The following is a 15,586-nucleotide window of genomic DNA, read 5'->3' as shown; positions in this document are numbered from 1 at the left end:
TGAGCAAAGCTGGAGGCCGTGCAAAACCTCTTCTCTGCACCTCTTGCAGGAGTCCTGTGGAACCTCTCGTCGTGTGATGCACTCAAAATGCCAATCATCCAGGACGCCCTGGCAGTGCTGACCAACGCCGTGATAATACCCCACTCGGGCTGGGAGAATTCGCCTCTGCAGGATGATCGGAAAATACAGCTGCATTCGTCACAGGTGCTGCGCAATGCCACTGGGTGCCTAAGGTCAGTCCTGTGCCACGAGGCTCTCTGCTTGCCGCCTTCTCGGGGATGTCACTTTTCTCTCTGTAACCTCAGCTGCTGTTTTGCTGGGGATTGGCTGGTTCTGCAGTGGTGAGTGGCGAGGTGGCCACGGGGGACAGGACGCTAACAAAAACATCTCTAGCCAGCTAGTGAGGAGACACAGGTATCTTCCTCCACCCTGCACCTAAACCAGGGTTTGAACTTTTTATTTATTTATTTTTTTGACAGGCAGAGTGGACAGTGAGAGAGAGAGACTGAGAGAAAGGTCTTCCTTTGCCGTTGGTTCACCCTCCAATGGCCACTGCGGCCGGCACACCACGCTGATCCGAAGCCAGGAGCCAGGTGCTTCTCCTGGTCTCCCATGCGGGTGAAGGGCCCAAGGACTTGGGCCATCCTCCACTGCACTCCCGGGCCATAGCAGAGAGCTGGCCTGGAAGAGGGGCAACCAGGATAGAATCCAGCACCCCAACCAGGACTAGAACCCGGAGTGCTGGCGCCGCAAGGCAGAGGATTAGCCTGTTAAGCCACGGTGCCGGCCGGGTTTGAACTTTTTAATACGACTTTGTAGGTCCAGGGGAAAAGATAAACATTTTAATTCCCATCGAGAATAAGTTATTTTCTTTTATTGAAAACAGGGGTCCATAGTAATTTTATGCTATGTTACATCATACATGTAGAAGGTCCAGGCAGACCCGCTGGTTGGAGAGAGTCTAGAATCCATACATAGGGATGTAGGTCATTGCCACCAGAAGCCATTTTCCTCATTTTATTGTTTGTTTGTTTGTTTTGGTAATTTTTCATTTACTGTAAGAGCCTATAATTCTATTCTTTAAATATTTTTATTTATTTTGAAAGGCAGAGTTTTGGAGAGAGAGAAATAGAGGGAGAGAGAGAGAGAGAGAGAGAGAGAGAGAGAGAGAGAGAGAGAGAATCTTCCATCTGATGGTTCACTGCCCAAATGACTGCAACAGCCTGGCCCAAGGTAGGAGCCAGGAGCTTCCTCTGGGTCTCCCACATGGGTAGCAGGGACCCAAGCACTTGGAACATCTGCTGCTGCTTTTCCCAAGCCATTAGCAGGGAGGTGGCTCAGAAGTGGAACGCCAGTGTATCACACCAGTGCCCATATGGGATGCCAGCATGACTGGCACAAGCTTAACCTACTGCATCACAATGCTAGTTGGGAGCCTGTAATTCTTAGAAATAGCTCTTTAATAAGGCCTCTTGTGTTAATTCCTTAAAAATAATAATTCACAAATGTGTTATAATTCTCCCCTGAGGCATTTTTGCAAAAGTGACTCCCTAGAAATCTATTGAGCTTTCTTAGAATCATCCTTGTGTCTTGCTTAATTTTTACTCAGAGGAAAGAAAGTAATAATCAAGATGTAGTTCTCAAATCGAGAAGCTGTGCGTCCAAGGATGTTGTGCTTTATACCAAAGTTGGAGATCTTGGCTGGATGAAGTTGATGGGATGGGGGCAAAAGGGAGTGATTAAAAAGACCTAGTCAAGTGATCTGCATCCAAGTAGAATGAGCAGAATTGCTTTATACAGGCCACCTCAGATATGCCATGTCTCCTACAGTTGGTTGGTTTCTAGCTATTAAAAAACCAGTCTTCACCGAGTGCAAACAAAATCACCTTGCTGATATTAATAATAATCAGCTCATGAATATTCATTGCCATGCTTGCAGCCTCTGGTCTTTTAAAAAAAAAAGATTTATTTATTTATTTGAAAGGCAGAGTTACAGAGAGATAGAGAGAGGTTTTCCATCTGCTGGTTCACTCCCCAGTTGACCGCAGTGGCCAGAAATGTGCCAATCCGAAGCCAGGAGTTGCTTCTAGGTCTTGCACGTGGCTGCAGGGGCCCAGGGACTTGAGCCATCTTTAACTGTTTTCCCAGGCCATAGCAGAGAGCTAGTTTGCAAGTGGAGCCACCGGGACTTGAACCAGTGCCCACATGGGATGCTGGCACTGCAGACCAGGGCCTTAACTTGCTTTGCCACAGTGCTAGCCCCCACAGCCTCTGGTCTTGAGAGGTTGTTAGTGCTCCTGGGAATGTGTGTCAGATGTCAGAGAGCTCTTCCACACACATCTACACACATCCAGCTGGGGAGTGGGGCCCTCTGATAACTCTGCTTTTCCTTCAGGTCATGAAACAATGTACTTTTGACAGTTTCTTCGGATAAGCTCTACCATAAGCCAGACTGTACTGTTCTTCAGAACCCCCTATTGTGGCCTCATTTTATAATCTCTTAGATTCTACTTCCTTCAGAAAAATGCCTGACCCACCAGAAGAAAGGTAACTCTTCCCGCACTAAAATGGTAGGCACTTCTAGTCTCTCCTGCCTGGTGTCCTCTGTGTGAGTTACCTGCACATTACAAGTCCTGTTTCTCTCCCTAGCTCCCTAGCTCCCTAGCTCCCTAGCTCCCTAGCACCCTCTATTAGCAGTGCATCATTCTTCCCAAGAGCAGCCATGGCCTCGCAGCTACTTGTAGAAGGAAAATCAGTAAAGAGCTGGTTAGCTATCTCAGTTAAAATTCTGCCTGCATGAGAGAATGTCACAATTAGGTCTTTATGATATGTGGGCCACCAGCGTGATGAGTATCAATTCAATATCATTGAATGAAGAAACTGGCCCAGTGCTAGTCACCTGGCTGAATTTAGGGGCTGGGCTGTGAGAGAGCAGTTAGGTCAGCACAGGGTGGGTCCCCATCCTCCTGCCCCTCTGCACATGCAGAAGTGTGGCCCTTGCTTCTGCTGGGGGTGACTGTGCCATAGGAAGCGATAAAGGAAGACATTGGTTTAGGAAGAATCTTTGCTACCAAAATCAGGGTTTTTTTGCCAAGATGCCACGATGTTTCATGCAGCTGGGTTTCATGGTTTCCTACTTTTCTGAGTTTGCTCTATGACTGAATAAGCAGAGCCCACCAAGAGGAAGACAGTCCCCAACACATGCTGGTTTTGGCTCACGATGTTTTGATTTTATGAAGGTATGAGAGTGATATGCTTGCATTAGAAACCACATTTGGAATTTGGAATTTTGATCTCTGTAGCCAGGCCAGCACTGTGGGACCAGGTCCTCCCCGACCATGCCGGGTGGTGGCAGTGACTGTGGCTCTGCGTCAGCCCTGGTTTCCATAGGGGAAACCACCAGCAGTGTACAGTATTGCTGAGCTAGGATGTTCAGGAGTGTACGTGGAGTCAATGCGTCTTCCTCTTACTGGTATTTTCAGCTTGGAGTGGGTTTATGAGGGCTTGACCCTCAGAAGTCAAGGGCACCTGTTTAGTGAAACATTAGCTTCCCCTTTAATGTGTTAAACTTCTGCCTCAACATGACAACACTGTGATTTCTCTGTTCTTACTGGAAAGTGCTTCTGAATCATTCCACGTAGATGAGCAGGTTGAACTAGGAAAGAAGAAAACAGCCTTGGAAAGGGGCAAAAGTGAATTTATCAAATAAGAACCATCCAATGTAAGATTTCAAGGAACTTCTATTCTTGCCCATCGTGTACTGAGAAACAGTGTTGGCAACATGCCAAAACACAGACAAATGCCTGCATCGCAACAGGTTTTAGATTCTAGTGTATGAGTTTCTACACAAAGCTTAGATTTTTGCTCCCATTCAAGAGATGGCTTCCTGTGCTGCTCCTGTCTTTGAGCAATTTCATCCCATGAGCATTTGCTGAGCACCTGCTGTGTACAAGCAAGGGACCACAAAGGCAGATAGGCATGGCTGCCCCCACCCTTCAGAAGTTCATAATCCGGTACCCAAACCTTGAGCCCTGGCGTAACCATGGCTAGCTCAGCCACACGTGGTCAGCAAAGGCTTTGTGGATCAGGCAACATTGGGCCAAGTGTAAAAAGGCCTTCTCCAGTGGGAGCAGCGGGAAAGGGTGAGGCTCAGGAAGAGTGACATCATGCTCTGGCAGGTGCAGTTGAAACACACCGTCAACAGAGAGTAGAACAGTGTTTAAATAGAGTGTTAGGATTATTCATCAAACCCCTGTCCTCCGGGGACCTGGAAGTTTGCTTCCGTGTGTTGTTGGTTCTCACGCCCACCATGAACTCCATAGCTGAAGGCTGCATCAGTGGTGAAGCCAGTGCCTGAACCATACTCTGCCTCTAGGATCAGGCCACTCCTGCTCTGCCAGCCACAGGAATGAGATGACCAACAGATATGTGTTTAAACAGCAGGACAACCAACCAGCTGATGCGAGGGCCAGTTTGCTTCTCAGAGTGTCCTGCGTGGCACTCACTTGGCCAGCATCATCCATTTTTCCTGTGATGTCATTTGCCTTCTCCATCTCTCTCCTTTCTGGCTTTCCATACTTCATCTCCTAACACCTAAGATGTGGAGTAGGCGGGTGGTTTGGGCAGAGTTACTCACTCGTCCCCACCTGAAATCTCCATTTAGACAACTAGAACTGCAAGGACTTCTTTGTTTTTAAAGAGAAGACTATATCTTAATACATAGTCGAGATAATAACCTTGGTGTTACTTTCCCAGTATCCTCAATCCTCTGTTTTTTCATAACTTTAAGATAAGTTGATGTTATTGGCCTGTTCTGCAACCACAGTTTCTTGTAGATAAATAAAATAAAACTTAAAACAAAATAAAAGTCTTGTATTAGGATAGTAGTTTCTAAACCAGTGTAGCTTACCAATCCAGAAGTAGGAATATGTGGTAGTAAATGTAGATTTCTCTGATTATTATTATCAGAAATTATTGGTCTTCATTTTTCTGTTCTTAGCGGGATTCAGACTTGTTTATATCATTTCTGGGTGGGAAGCCAAGGTTAAAAACTTAAGCAATTACTATCCTAAAAAGAGATTGTTTTTATTTTTCAGAAAGAGAAACAATGTTATGAATGCAAATGTCCAAAAGCTTAGCAGAGTGAAATTTATGTTAGGGAAATGTGCCTATCTATGACTTAAGGGACCAAAATTCTGAAAATCTGATGCTATCCCATTTTTAGACAACTCCATGCATTTTTTGGAAAGATTTATTTATTTATTTGAAAGGCAGAGTTATAGAGAGGAAGAAAGAGAGAGAGTCTTCCATCCGCTGGTTCACTCCCCAAGTAGGCACAACAGGGCTGGGCCAGACAGAAGTGAGTGCAGGGGCCCAAGTGCTTGGGCCATCTTCCGCTGCTTTCACTGGTGCAATAGCAGGGAGCTGGATCAAAAGTGCAGCAGCCAGGTCTTCAACCGGTGCCCATATGGGCTGCCAGCACTGCAGCCGACACCTTTACCCACTGCTCCACAGCACAACCCCCAACTCTATGCATTTTTGAAAAAGATTTATTTTTTATTGAGAAGAGTAACACAGAGAAGGAGAGGCAGAGAGAGAGAGAGAGAGAGAGAGAGAGAGAGAGAGAGAGAGTCTTCCATCCGTTAGTTCACTCCCCAATTGGCTGCAGTAGCCAGAGCTGCACTGATCCAAAGCCAGGAGCCAGGAGCTTCTTCCAGGTATCTCACATGGGTGCAGGGGCCCAAGGACTTGGAACAGCTTCTACTGCTTTCCTAGGCCATAGTAGAGAGCTGGATCGGAAGTGGAGCAGCTGGGACTCAAACCGGCACCCATATGGGCTGCCAGCACTTCAGGCAGCAGCCTTACCCTCTATGCCACAGTGCCAGCCCCAACTCTATGCATTTTTAAGAGACTGTGGTTTCTCCCAACTTACCTTGACAGTGGACATGTAGTGTGAATGGTGTCCCCTTCCCCCACCCCAGGGGGAGCCATGCTGACAGGGAGTGTTCCAAAGAGAAGAGCTACTTGCTTCTGTATTCTCTAAAAGACCATGGTAAATGCTTATAGGGAGATGTCATAGCATGTTGACATAGCAAAAACTTGAGCACATATGAAATATGAAATGAAAAGTTAATGCCCTTAGTCCTTTTCCATTTGAAATTCATTTTGGTGCAGGAAATGGAATTTTTCAAAAGCATATCTATCAATTTGTCCCTGAAGTATCTATCTGTCACTGAGGAAAGAGGATAGAAATTGGGTGGGGGGGGGATCTTAAATCTTGCTGGAGGAGCGAGTTGATAAGAACGACAGTGGAGAGGCTGTGGGTTCCAGGTGGTGCTGGCAGGTGCGCCTGGTGGGTGCTGAGCATCCTGAGTGGTGGGGACTCGGGATGTGGCAGGCTGCCTCTCTGTGCTCTGTCTCCCACCCCCAAGACACAATATTGCTCCCTCCCCTTCTTCCTCATTTCTCCCCCTCTTCTCTCTGTGTCTGTTGCTCCGATACCACCAGATTCAAGCTCCTGTGAAATTTCTGCTGAAAATCATTTTAAAATATGGCCCCAGGGCCGGCACCGCAGCTCACTAGGCTAATCCTCCGCCTTGCGGCGCCAGCACCCCAGGTTCTAGTCCCGGTCGGGGCGCCGGATTCTGTCCCGGTTGCCCCTCTTCCAGGCCAGCTCTCTGCTGTGTGGAGTGCAGTGGAGGATGGCCCAAGTGCTTGGGCCCTGCACCCACATGGGAGACCAGGAGAAGCACCTTTCTCCTGGCTTCAGATCAGCGCGGTGCGCCGGCCACAGTGCATCGGCCACAGCGGCCATTGGAGGGTAAACCAATGGCAAAGGAAGACGTTTATCTCTGTCTCTCTCTCACTGTCCACTCTGCCTGTCAAAATATATATATATATATATATATATATATATATATATATATATATATGGCCCCAGATAAGTGCAACAAGTGGTTCAAAAGACTTAGGACAGGCCCACAACTGAGTTTATTTTGTTATTGGTTTATTCTTCATTTTATGGTTAAGAACTGCCTCCAGGGAAATGACTTCTGTTTAGCCTAAGTCAGGACGTGCAGACTTTGAAATCCATGGCTGTGTGCTCGTCACTGTTTCATTGCACAGTGAGTAGTCAGTTGTCTCTCTTAACCATTGGCCATTGCGACCATCACCTTCAACCTCAAACACGTTTGGATGGACACGGTCTGAGCACTGACTAGTGAGGCTCATACTGCCTCCTGCTTTTGACAAGATCGGGTTGGCTAAGGTATCTGTGGCTGGTTGAATTAATGTCCCTCAAAAACTCATATCCACCTGAAACATCGTAACATGATCATATTTGGAAATAGGCTACTTGCAGATGGAATTAGTTCAAATGAGGTCATACTGGTATAGAGTGGGCCCTGTAGGTCTTAAGCCAACGCGTGGGGTCCTTTAAGAAGAGGACACAGACACACAGGCAAGAAGGCCACAAGTCCATGGAGACCGAGATGTGAGCGATGCTGCTGCCACCAGAAGATGCCGAGGCTCACCAGAGGCCTGCAGAAGCGAGCAGACGGTGCAGGAAGAGCTCGGCCTCCGGAACTGTGCAGAAAGACGGTGTCTGTGGTTGGTGATGCATTGTTCCTGCAGCCCTAGGAAGCTAACACAGGCTTCCCAGCAGGAATGAGAGCGTGCCCAGGAAGGTCGGGGAGCTGCCTGAGGACGCAGAAAGGGGAGCAAACGGTTCACAGACGCTGCCCGTCTCCAAGTTGTGCCCAACAGTGGGTCAGAGAAGCCTGCCGTGGAAATCCAAGCAGAAGGCTCCTCCCACACCTGGTCCCATTCCCGTGCCTTGCCCTCCCCCTTAGCAGCCAACGTCCCCTTTAGCCCTGACTTTGAGCTGGCTTCCGAGTGTTGCCGGGATTTGTCTGCTGCCACACCGGCCAGCAGTCATTCTGCAATCTCACGCGGGGGCTGTGACCCAGCACAGGTGTCAGCTACGGGACTGACTCCCCTCGTTATGTTCAGAACAGGTGAGGATGAGGCATTGTCATCGCCTCACAGGGAACTGCAGGGGAAGCCACCTGAGCATCGTTTTCTTTGCCGTGGAATCTACCAGTAGGTAAACAAAGACGCCTCTGATCCACACGACCGCAGAGCTGCCTTCCGGTTAGTCCTGGAGACCTCAGACTTTATCTCCATTAAATCATGTGCAAAAGGCTGGCTTTGCTGACTTCCACAGCCCATTTCCTGATGCCACCGAGTCATTTCTCTATTCTTATTATTCTGTTCCCACTGCAGCTTCTTGCTGAAGGACAACAATATACAACCTAATTTTTTCCATCTATCGTTGTGTACACGAGAATGTTATTAAGCTCGTCCAAGGCTCTATACTGCGCCTGCGCTTATGAGTATAATTAAACTCAGACCCTCAATTAGTCATTTTAACCCATATAATGGATGAGTGCTTGGTCCCACAGTGCCACTAATTCTAGCATGACCTTGAGAAAACCCATCACAAAGTAGTGCTAATGATAATCACACTCTGGCTGGAAAGCTCCAAGGACATTTATTTTATCTGGTTTACTCTTGCGTTAGCCACAGGTAAGAAGTGGAATTATTATTATTTTTATGTTAAGGTCAGTTGACTGCCAGTATTATTCATCTATTCAAAGGGCTGTTTTCTGAAACACATTTTTAGTGTATAATGAGCTCTTGGCTAGCTTCCTGCAGACTCCACTGGGAGAAGGGCCTGTGTCGGGTGAGCCAATATTCCTTATGCAGGCATTTACAAAGGGAGGAGTCTGTGTGGGAGCGAGAACAGATGAGACACACACCCCTTTTTCCCACACACTTAGTCCAAAAGCAGAGGACGCTCCTCACCGGGGCAGTTGTCCACTGCCATCAGTGATCCGATCTGAACGTGCGGTGGTGCTGAGTCAGCAGGACCCAACAGTAAAGTCCTCTTCAGAGGGAGGGGGCCAAGCTTACAAGGACCAGGAGGTCTTAGGAGTCCATCCGAGAGGATGGTGGGCTGCACATCTCAGCAGCCCCGGGGTGTCAAGGACTCAAACCTCGCGTGGTTACCCCAACACTCTTAGCTCACGCCGCTCCAGCCCCGCCTGAAGGTGGTGGTAGTTCATGATTGTATGCGTTTATTCATGCACCATAATAAAACACTGACGGTGTGGCTTCATCAACAGAGATCAGAGGCCGCACAGCTGTGCAGTTCCAGGTTGAGATGTCAGCAGGTTGCTTCTCTGAGGCCACTCTCCTTGGACTGTGGATGCGGTCCTCTCCCTGTGTCTTCATTTGGTCTTGCCTCTGGGCACCTGTGTCCAGATTCTGTCTTCTTAGGAGGATAGCCATCATGTTGGATTAGAGCCCAGGCTCAAGCCTTCCTTTTGTCTTCATTGCCTCGTTAGAGACCCTGCCTCCATATACAGCCCCGTTGTGAGGTGCTGTGAGTTTGGGCTTCAACATAACAATTTTAAGGGGACACAGTGAAACCTGTAATAATACCATCCTAACTGGTTTTCACTGTTTGTCCTCACTCTGGGAAATAATCGTTAATAAATGAATATGTTCTTCTTGCAAGGTCATGTTGACCAATGTGAAGCATATTTGATTCATTGGATCAAGCCAAAAGCATGCTTATTGTAACCTTGGTCTCTATTAGCAAATGCAAAAATTTATAAAAATGTTCTGTAGACAATAGTGCACACACAGGCTGACACCTGGATGACTACCTGAGATCCTTATGTGGCATCATCCATGCCAATGAAGGAGTTGGTCTTTGAGTTGAGGTTTGCATGGTTAGTTCCATTGGAGTCTCACATTTTGGTGAGACCATAAGTTTGACTTCATAGTAAAAGGACTCTTAGAAAACCCATGCATATATACACCTTAAATCCTAGTTGTTAAGCTCTGTATGAAATGACCTTTGGCTAAACAGGTCATCTGCATTTGAGCCCCCAACTGGGCTACATTTTATCCATTACTGTGAGCTGTTTTCTCTGGGCCTAAGGTTGCACAGTTCTGAAGGAAAAGACATGGAGTTCCTTCATGAGATAAAAAAAAAAAAAAAGAAAAGAAAATTTGAATCATGGCCAGGAGTCTTTGCCAGCTACCCCAAGGAATTCCTTAAATCAAGATCCCCACAAGATATGTCCCCAAGTGGCGAGTCTCCACTATATACCGCAACTCTAGGACCCCACCTTTGTCCTTATCTTATCAAAAACTTGGACCTTGAAGCTTCAACACCCTCTAGAGGCCATTAGCTTTGGAGTTAGCACCAGCTTGCATCATCGCGATGCTGTTTCTTTGCTGTCCAATGTGTGCTGTCTGATGCGTTCGCTCCAGTCTCCAAGGAATTCTCTGACAGTGTTCCAGACCCTGAAGCTGGTCCTCATGGCGTCTGAATAATTGCCAAAGTCATACAGTTAGGCAGTGAAAGAAATCCCAGATTCATGATGGCGCAGCTGGTTCCTCCCACTCTGCCATGTTCTACGAGACAGAGACAAGGGGAAGTCCAAGGGCACGTGTGTGTGCTGACAGTGAGGACGGGTATGCTGGCCCAGGCTGGGTCCTCAGAGAAGCAGATGCCAAGACAGAATTAGCCATCCATGCATGATAGTTAATTAGCAGCAACACCTAGGAGGAAAAATAGGCAGGTGGCAGAGGAGCTGAGAGAACCATCAAGCTCTGATGTACGTCTGATCTCAAGTGGAAGAGAGAGAGAGGGAAGAGAGGGAGGTGGGAAGGGAGGAAGGTTGAAAGCATCTTAGACTCTGAGGGAGTTCAGCAAGACCAAGGGAGCCTTCAGAAAAGCCCTGTGTCTCCCAGCGTAGGCACTGCATCGCCCAGTCACTGCCGTGGAGCTGGGAGTGCGCGTGGGGAATGATGCCTTGCCTCGAAGGAGGACACAGTGATGGATTTCAGGGCACAGCAGCTGGAGCCTGTCAGTCAGGGACGCCACCCAATCAGAAGTCTGAATGCTGCGTTGTCATGGGTGGTCCAGGAGCCTGAGGTTCACCAGCGTTTTCATTCTCCATAGGCTGCAGTGTGGCCTTATATCAGGAAGCTGCGTGGTTGTCTCTAACAACAAGAGTAGGTTAACATTTTGTTTTCTCAACATGTATTCTTTTGCAGTGTGCCAGGCCTTGTGCTAGATGCTACGGCTGTAACGAGGTCACATTGTGTCCCTGGGCTGCACACATCGGGATGTGTTTTCCCTCTTGAACGCCTCCAAAGGCAGTATTCCATTTTTTCCATATTTCCACGGCTGATCAACTTTCCTCTTACGATTCCATTCTTTACATAGAAAAGCTTTTCAGCCGTAACTGGTTTATGGTTTATATCTTGTAGCCCTTTAGCCTTCTATCTCTTTGGGATTTTGCCTCCATCTTATCTTTTCTATTAGGAAAAGTCAGAAAAAGTTTTATTTTTCAATTCTTGCAGAAGACCTTTCTTATCCCCCAAAAGGACAAACTATACAATCATGCCAAGTTCTTCCTGGCATTTATGTTCCATGAAAGAGTAGTGGGGGTCATTTCCCCCCAAAAGATTATTTTGTTTCCCTAAGCTAGAAAGAATGAGAGCATAATGCTTTCATCTTAAATATAAATGACTAATATAAAATGCCCTCCCAGATTCCCTCTTAACGTTTCCTTCACTTATTTCTGCAAAGTATCTACTTAACTATGAACATTTGCAGCCTCTAACTCAAACTTGTTTATATTATGTATCCTATAATTTGGTTGTAAAATATAGGCTTCTTTAGACAAGCAAATATTCAATTTTATGTTTTCAATGTGCATTTTAAGTTTTCATTCATCCCTCCAGAATACGAATATTCAGATCTTTCCATTAGCATAAGATATTTCCTTAAAAATAAAAAAGAAAACAAACTCAGTGAGAGGTGGCATTTGGCAGAGGTTAAAGCCTGATTTGGAGCAGCCACATCCAGTATGAGTGCCTGGGTTCGTGCCCCTGCTCTGGTTCATCTTCCAGCTTCCTGCCAGGGTACACCCGGGGAGGTGGTGTCTCAAGAACTTAGGTCCCTGCCACCATGTGCACGATTCCAGCTGAGTTTCAGACTCCTGGATTTGGCCTGACTCAATGCTGTGGGCTTCTGGGGAGTAAACCAGTAGATAGAAACTCTATGAAACTCTCTCTCACTCTCTCACTCTCTCACTCTCACTCTCACACTCTCACTCTTTCTGCCTTCCAAATAAATAAACAAAATTATTTTTTAAAGTAAGTGAAAAAAATCTGGGTTATTCCCAACTGATATACTATGCTGCTTCATATTTGTTTCTATAAAATATTGGGTCACAGGATAATTGTTAAAATTCTTCATAACTTCTCAATATCAGGAATATAATTTTTCTTCCTGACACCTCCCAAACGGTACTCTATTTACCTAAGAAGTAGCTTTCCTGGGGAGAAAGCAAAGAAACAAGCCTATTAGTCATAAATTGAAGAATGGGTTCACTTATTGCTTATAAGCTGAACCTCACCTATATCCTAACACAGTTATTTTCATGCCTTTCTCCTTTTCCCTTTGCAAAGAAGCATTATTTTCAAGTAGATAAAGGTAGAGTACACCAGAGTTGGGATGAAACAAAGAACCCACAAGCCAAGTGCAGCTCACGTGGGCTGAGGGAGGTCAGCATCAGTGGAAGCTCCAGCTTGCAGATGCAAGTTTTATTGGACAAAAGGAAGCATAACTAATGAGAGCCACTAAAACCATACAAAATGCACCAGTTCTGAGATCACAGCTCCTACCGCCATAGGACGATTTCAGACTGATACACATCATCACTGATCTCTTTGTGTTGTGTCTGGTGGGCCCTTAATTAGCCGAGACCATTTGAAATAAAACAGTGGAAGGTCTGCATTTGCCATCTGTCTTCATGGCTCACTTGGGGCTGTTAATTTCTTCTCCAAGTCCATGTAGACTTGCAGAGAAGACCGCACGATTTGCTGGAGGGCCTTTGGCAGATCCCTGTGGGGTGAAGGCCACTCAGGAAGTCAGGTTGCCTGGGTTCCTCTCCATCGCCCTTGGCTCTGCCACTGAACACAGATTGCTAAGCAGAGGTGCCTCTGGGGTGAGTAGAGAGAGAGAATCAGCGCATGGTCTCCTGCAGGACCTTCCGTGGCCCTGGCTGCCTCTCATGAGGACATTGTCAGCATCTCAGAGAGTTACTCATTCTGCAAGCAGAGAATTGAGAAGCAACTGAAAGTAAAACTTGTTATTCCTTAACGTTGACCTGGAAGTTCTTGTTGTGAGCTGCCCCAAGCTTGTGGAAGTACCAACTACACAGTGGTTCTTTGACCTAAAGCAGAGAAAAGCTGGGCTGGGCTTCATGCTTGGTATACACATTCCTGACTCTGCAGGATTTAGAGAGAATACGTGTGAACAGGTGGCCAGCCTTCAACAATGGATTTTCAGGACCAAGTAATCCTCTGTCTCTGTCCTGAGCTCATTTTCTGTTTTCAGGTCGTTGAGTAAAAGGACAGACATGCCAGGACATCAGATGAATCCTGTGTCCTTCGTTATTTCCATAGAGGTCCAGGTACATCATTCCCCACTCACAGGCACTGCGCTAGCAAGGAAGACGTGCCATTGAGGCACTGTCGGGAGCTAATGAATCCCAACAACTAATTACACTTCTCCTAAGGTCACTTATTACCAGGAAGTAGCTGTGTTGGCACAAAGACTTCTTGTGAGAACAGCAGGGGGCGGGGGCGGGGCAAGCTGATGAGTCATCCCCTGTAATTCTCCGTAATGGTCCTGTCTGGACTCTCACGTCCAGACCATAGTTCTTTCCAGTGTTGCGTTTTGCTTGACCTCATTTTGGACCAACAATGCAACTGCTAATTGCAGGCTAATTTATATAAACAAACAAGGGTCCTGCCAAGTGTTGTCACCCCGAGTGCTACTTACTGCTTTGAGAGCTCTCTGTTTAGCACAAGTTTGGGTCAGGTGGTTGAAGCAAATGAGGCTTACTGCAAAAAGTAATTATTTCGAGGCAGAAAAAGCGTGGTAGGCCTGCCAGGAGGCGTGGTGCACGGCCTGTTGTGCTGGGTGACTGCTCCCAAGATTGGGAGGACACTGGCTTCAAGCCCTTGATCGGAAGCTCAGAGGACCTGAAGGGCAGTATTTCTCCTTAACACAGTGGAAGCACTGCTGATTAGTCTCTTTCTAGAGCACACAGGAGCTTTTCTCACTTCCCTTCTGCAAGTGGCCCCGTCATCTGTGGCCACAGCCGGGCTTGCTACAATGGAGCGCACAAAGGAACCAGTGCTGGGGCTTCCTGGGAGTTTGCAGGGATTTTTCCTGCTTGAAGGGGGAGTGTTGAGGCAGATTAGTGCTTGCTTGCTTCTCCGGCACCCAGCCAGAACACCAGCTTAGATGGAGAGCGTCAGAGGCACCTCTCTGAGCACTTTCCCGCTGTGGTCCATTGGGGCTAGTGCTCAGACTGGTGGTGCCATGGAGACAGGGATGATGTTGGAGAGGATGTTGGTCACAGCTCTGTAGACGTTGAGTCTGCCCTAACCTGCAGGCCGAGGAGTACCAGGAACCGTGGAGCTCAGTGTCACCTGGACACAGGTGAACCTGACCAGCACCAGCAAGGTGTCCCTCTACACAGGGGGAACCTTCGACTTTGACCCTATCAGGATCCCCACCTCCTAGCACTTTCTGTCCTCACACTTTTTTTTTATTTAAAAAAAATCCTGAAATTCCGAAAATATATCATTCCCCCTTTAAAAGTAAACAGCTCCATGGAGCTTAGTACATTGAAAATGTTGTGTTAGACCTTCCTCATCTGCATCACTCCCAAAGGAAATCCCATACATTAGGCAAGTTACTCCCCTTTCTCCTCCCCAGACCCTGATCAGCACACCCTGTTGTCTGTCCCCATGAATTCACCTGTCCTGTGTATCCCATAGAAATAGAATCATACCATACAAGGCCTTTGTAACTGGCTTATCACTGGGGTTATCTCAAAGGTCATCTACGTGGTGGCGTGTTTCCATAGTTCTCTCCTTTCATGGCTAGATGATATTCCATCCTATGGACATGCCACGTGTCACCCACTGAGAGACGTTTGGGCCGTGTCCACTCTGGCTGTTGTGGATAATGCTGCTGTTAACACGCACGTGGAGGCACTTGCTTGGGTGCCTGTTCTCCGTTCTTTGGGGTGCACATGTACGAGTGGAATTCCTGGATGGAATGCTGACGCTGCATACAACAGTTGGAAGAATCATCAAGCTACCTACTCTTTTTTTAAAACCACTCTTTACCCTTGTGACTTGATCTTATTTTTTGTTTCAGATTTATTTATTTAGTTGAAAGTCAAAGTTACAGAGAGTGAGAGGCAGAGGTAGAGAGAGAGAAAGAGAGATCTTCCATCTACTGGTTCACTCCCCAGATGGCCACAATGGCCAGGTTGGGCCAAGCCAAAGCTAGGAGCCAGGAGCTTCATCTAGGTCTCCCACATGGGTGCAGGGGCTCAAGCACTTGGGCCATCTTCCACTGCTTTCGCAGGTGCATTAGCAGGGAGCTGGATTGGAAGTGGAGCAGCCAGGTCTTGAA

General features: G+C 47.1%; 1 protein-coding gene across 2 annotated transcripts in view; it reads left to right on the top strand.

Moving 5' to 3' along the window:
* Positions 1–15,586, top strand: part of CTNND2 (catenin delta 2) — a 441,886-nt gene that overhangs the window by 261,403 nt on the left and 164,897 nt on the right. For both annotated transcript variants that reach the window (XM_062211762.1, XM_062211763.1), the window contains one exon: positions 50–233. In XM_062211762.1, the coding sequence (XP_062067746.1) occupies positions 50–233 (184 nt within the window). The remainder of the gene's footprint in view (positions 1–49; positions 234–15,586) is intronic.

This window comes from Lepus europaeus, chromosome 15 (assembly GCF_033115175.1).
Source record: "Lepus europaeus isolate LE1 chromosome 15, mLepTim1.pri, whole genome shotgun sequence".
Lineage (NCBI taxonomy): Eukaryota > Metazoa > Chordata > Mammalia > Lagomorpha > Leporidae > Lepus > Lepus europaeus.
Note: the sequence above shows the minus strand (reverse complement) of the source record. Positions and strands in the feature narration are given on the sequence as shown.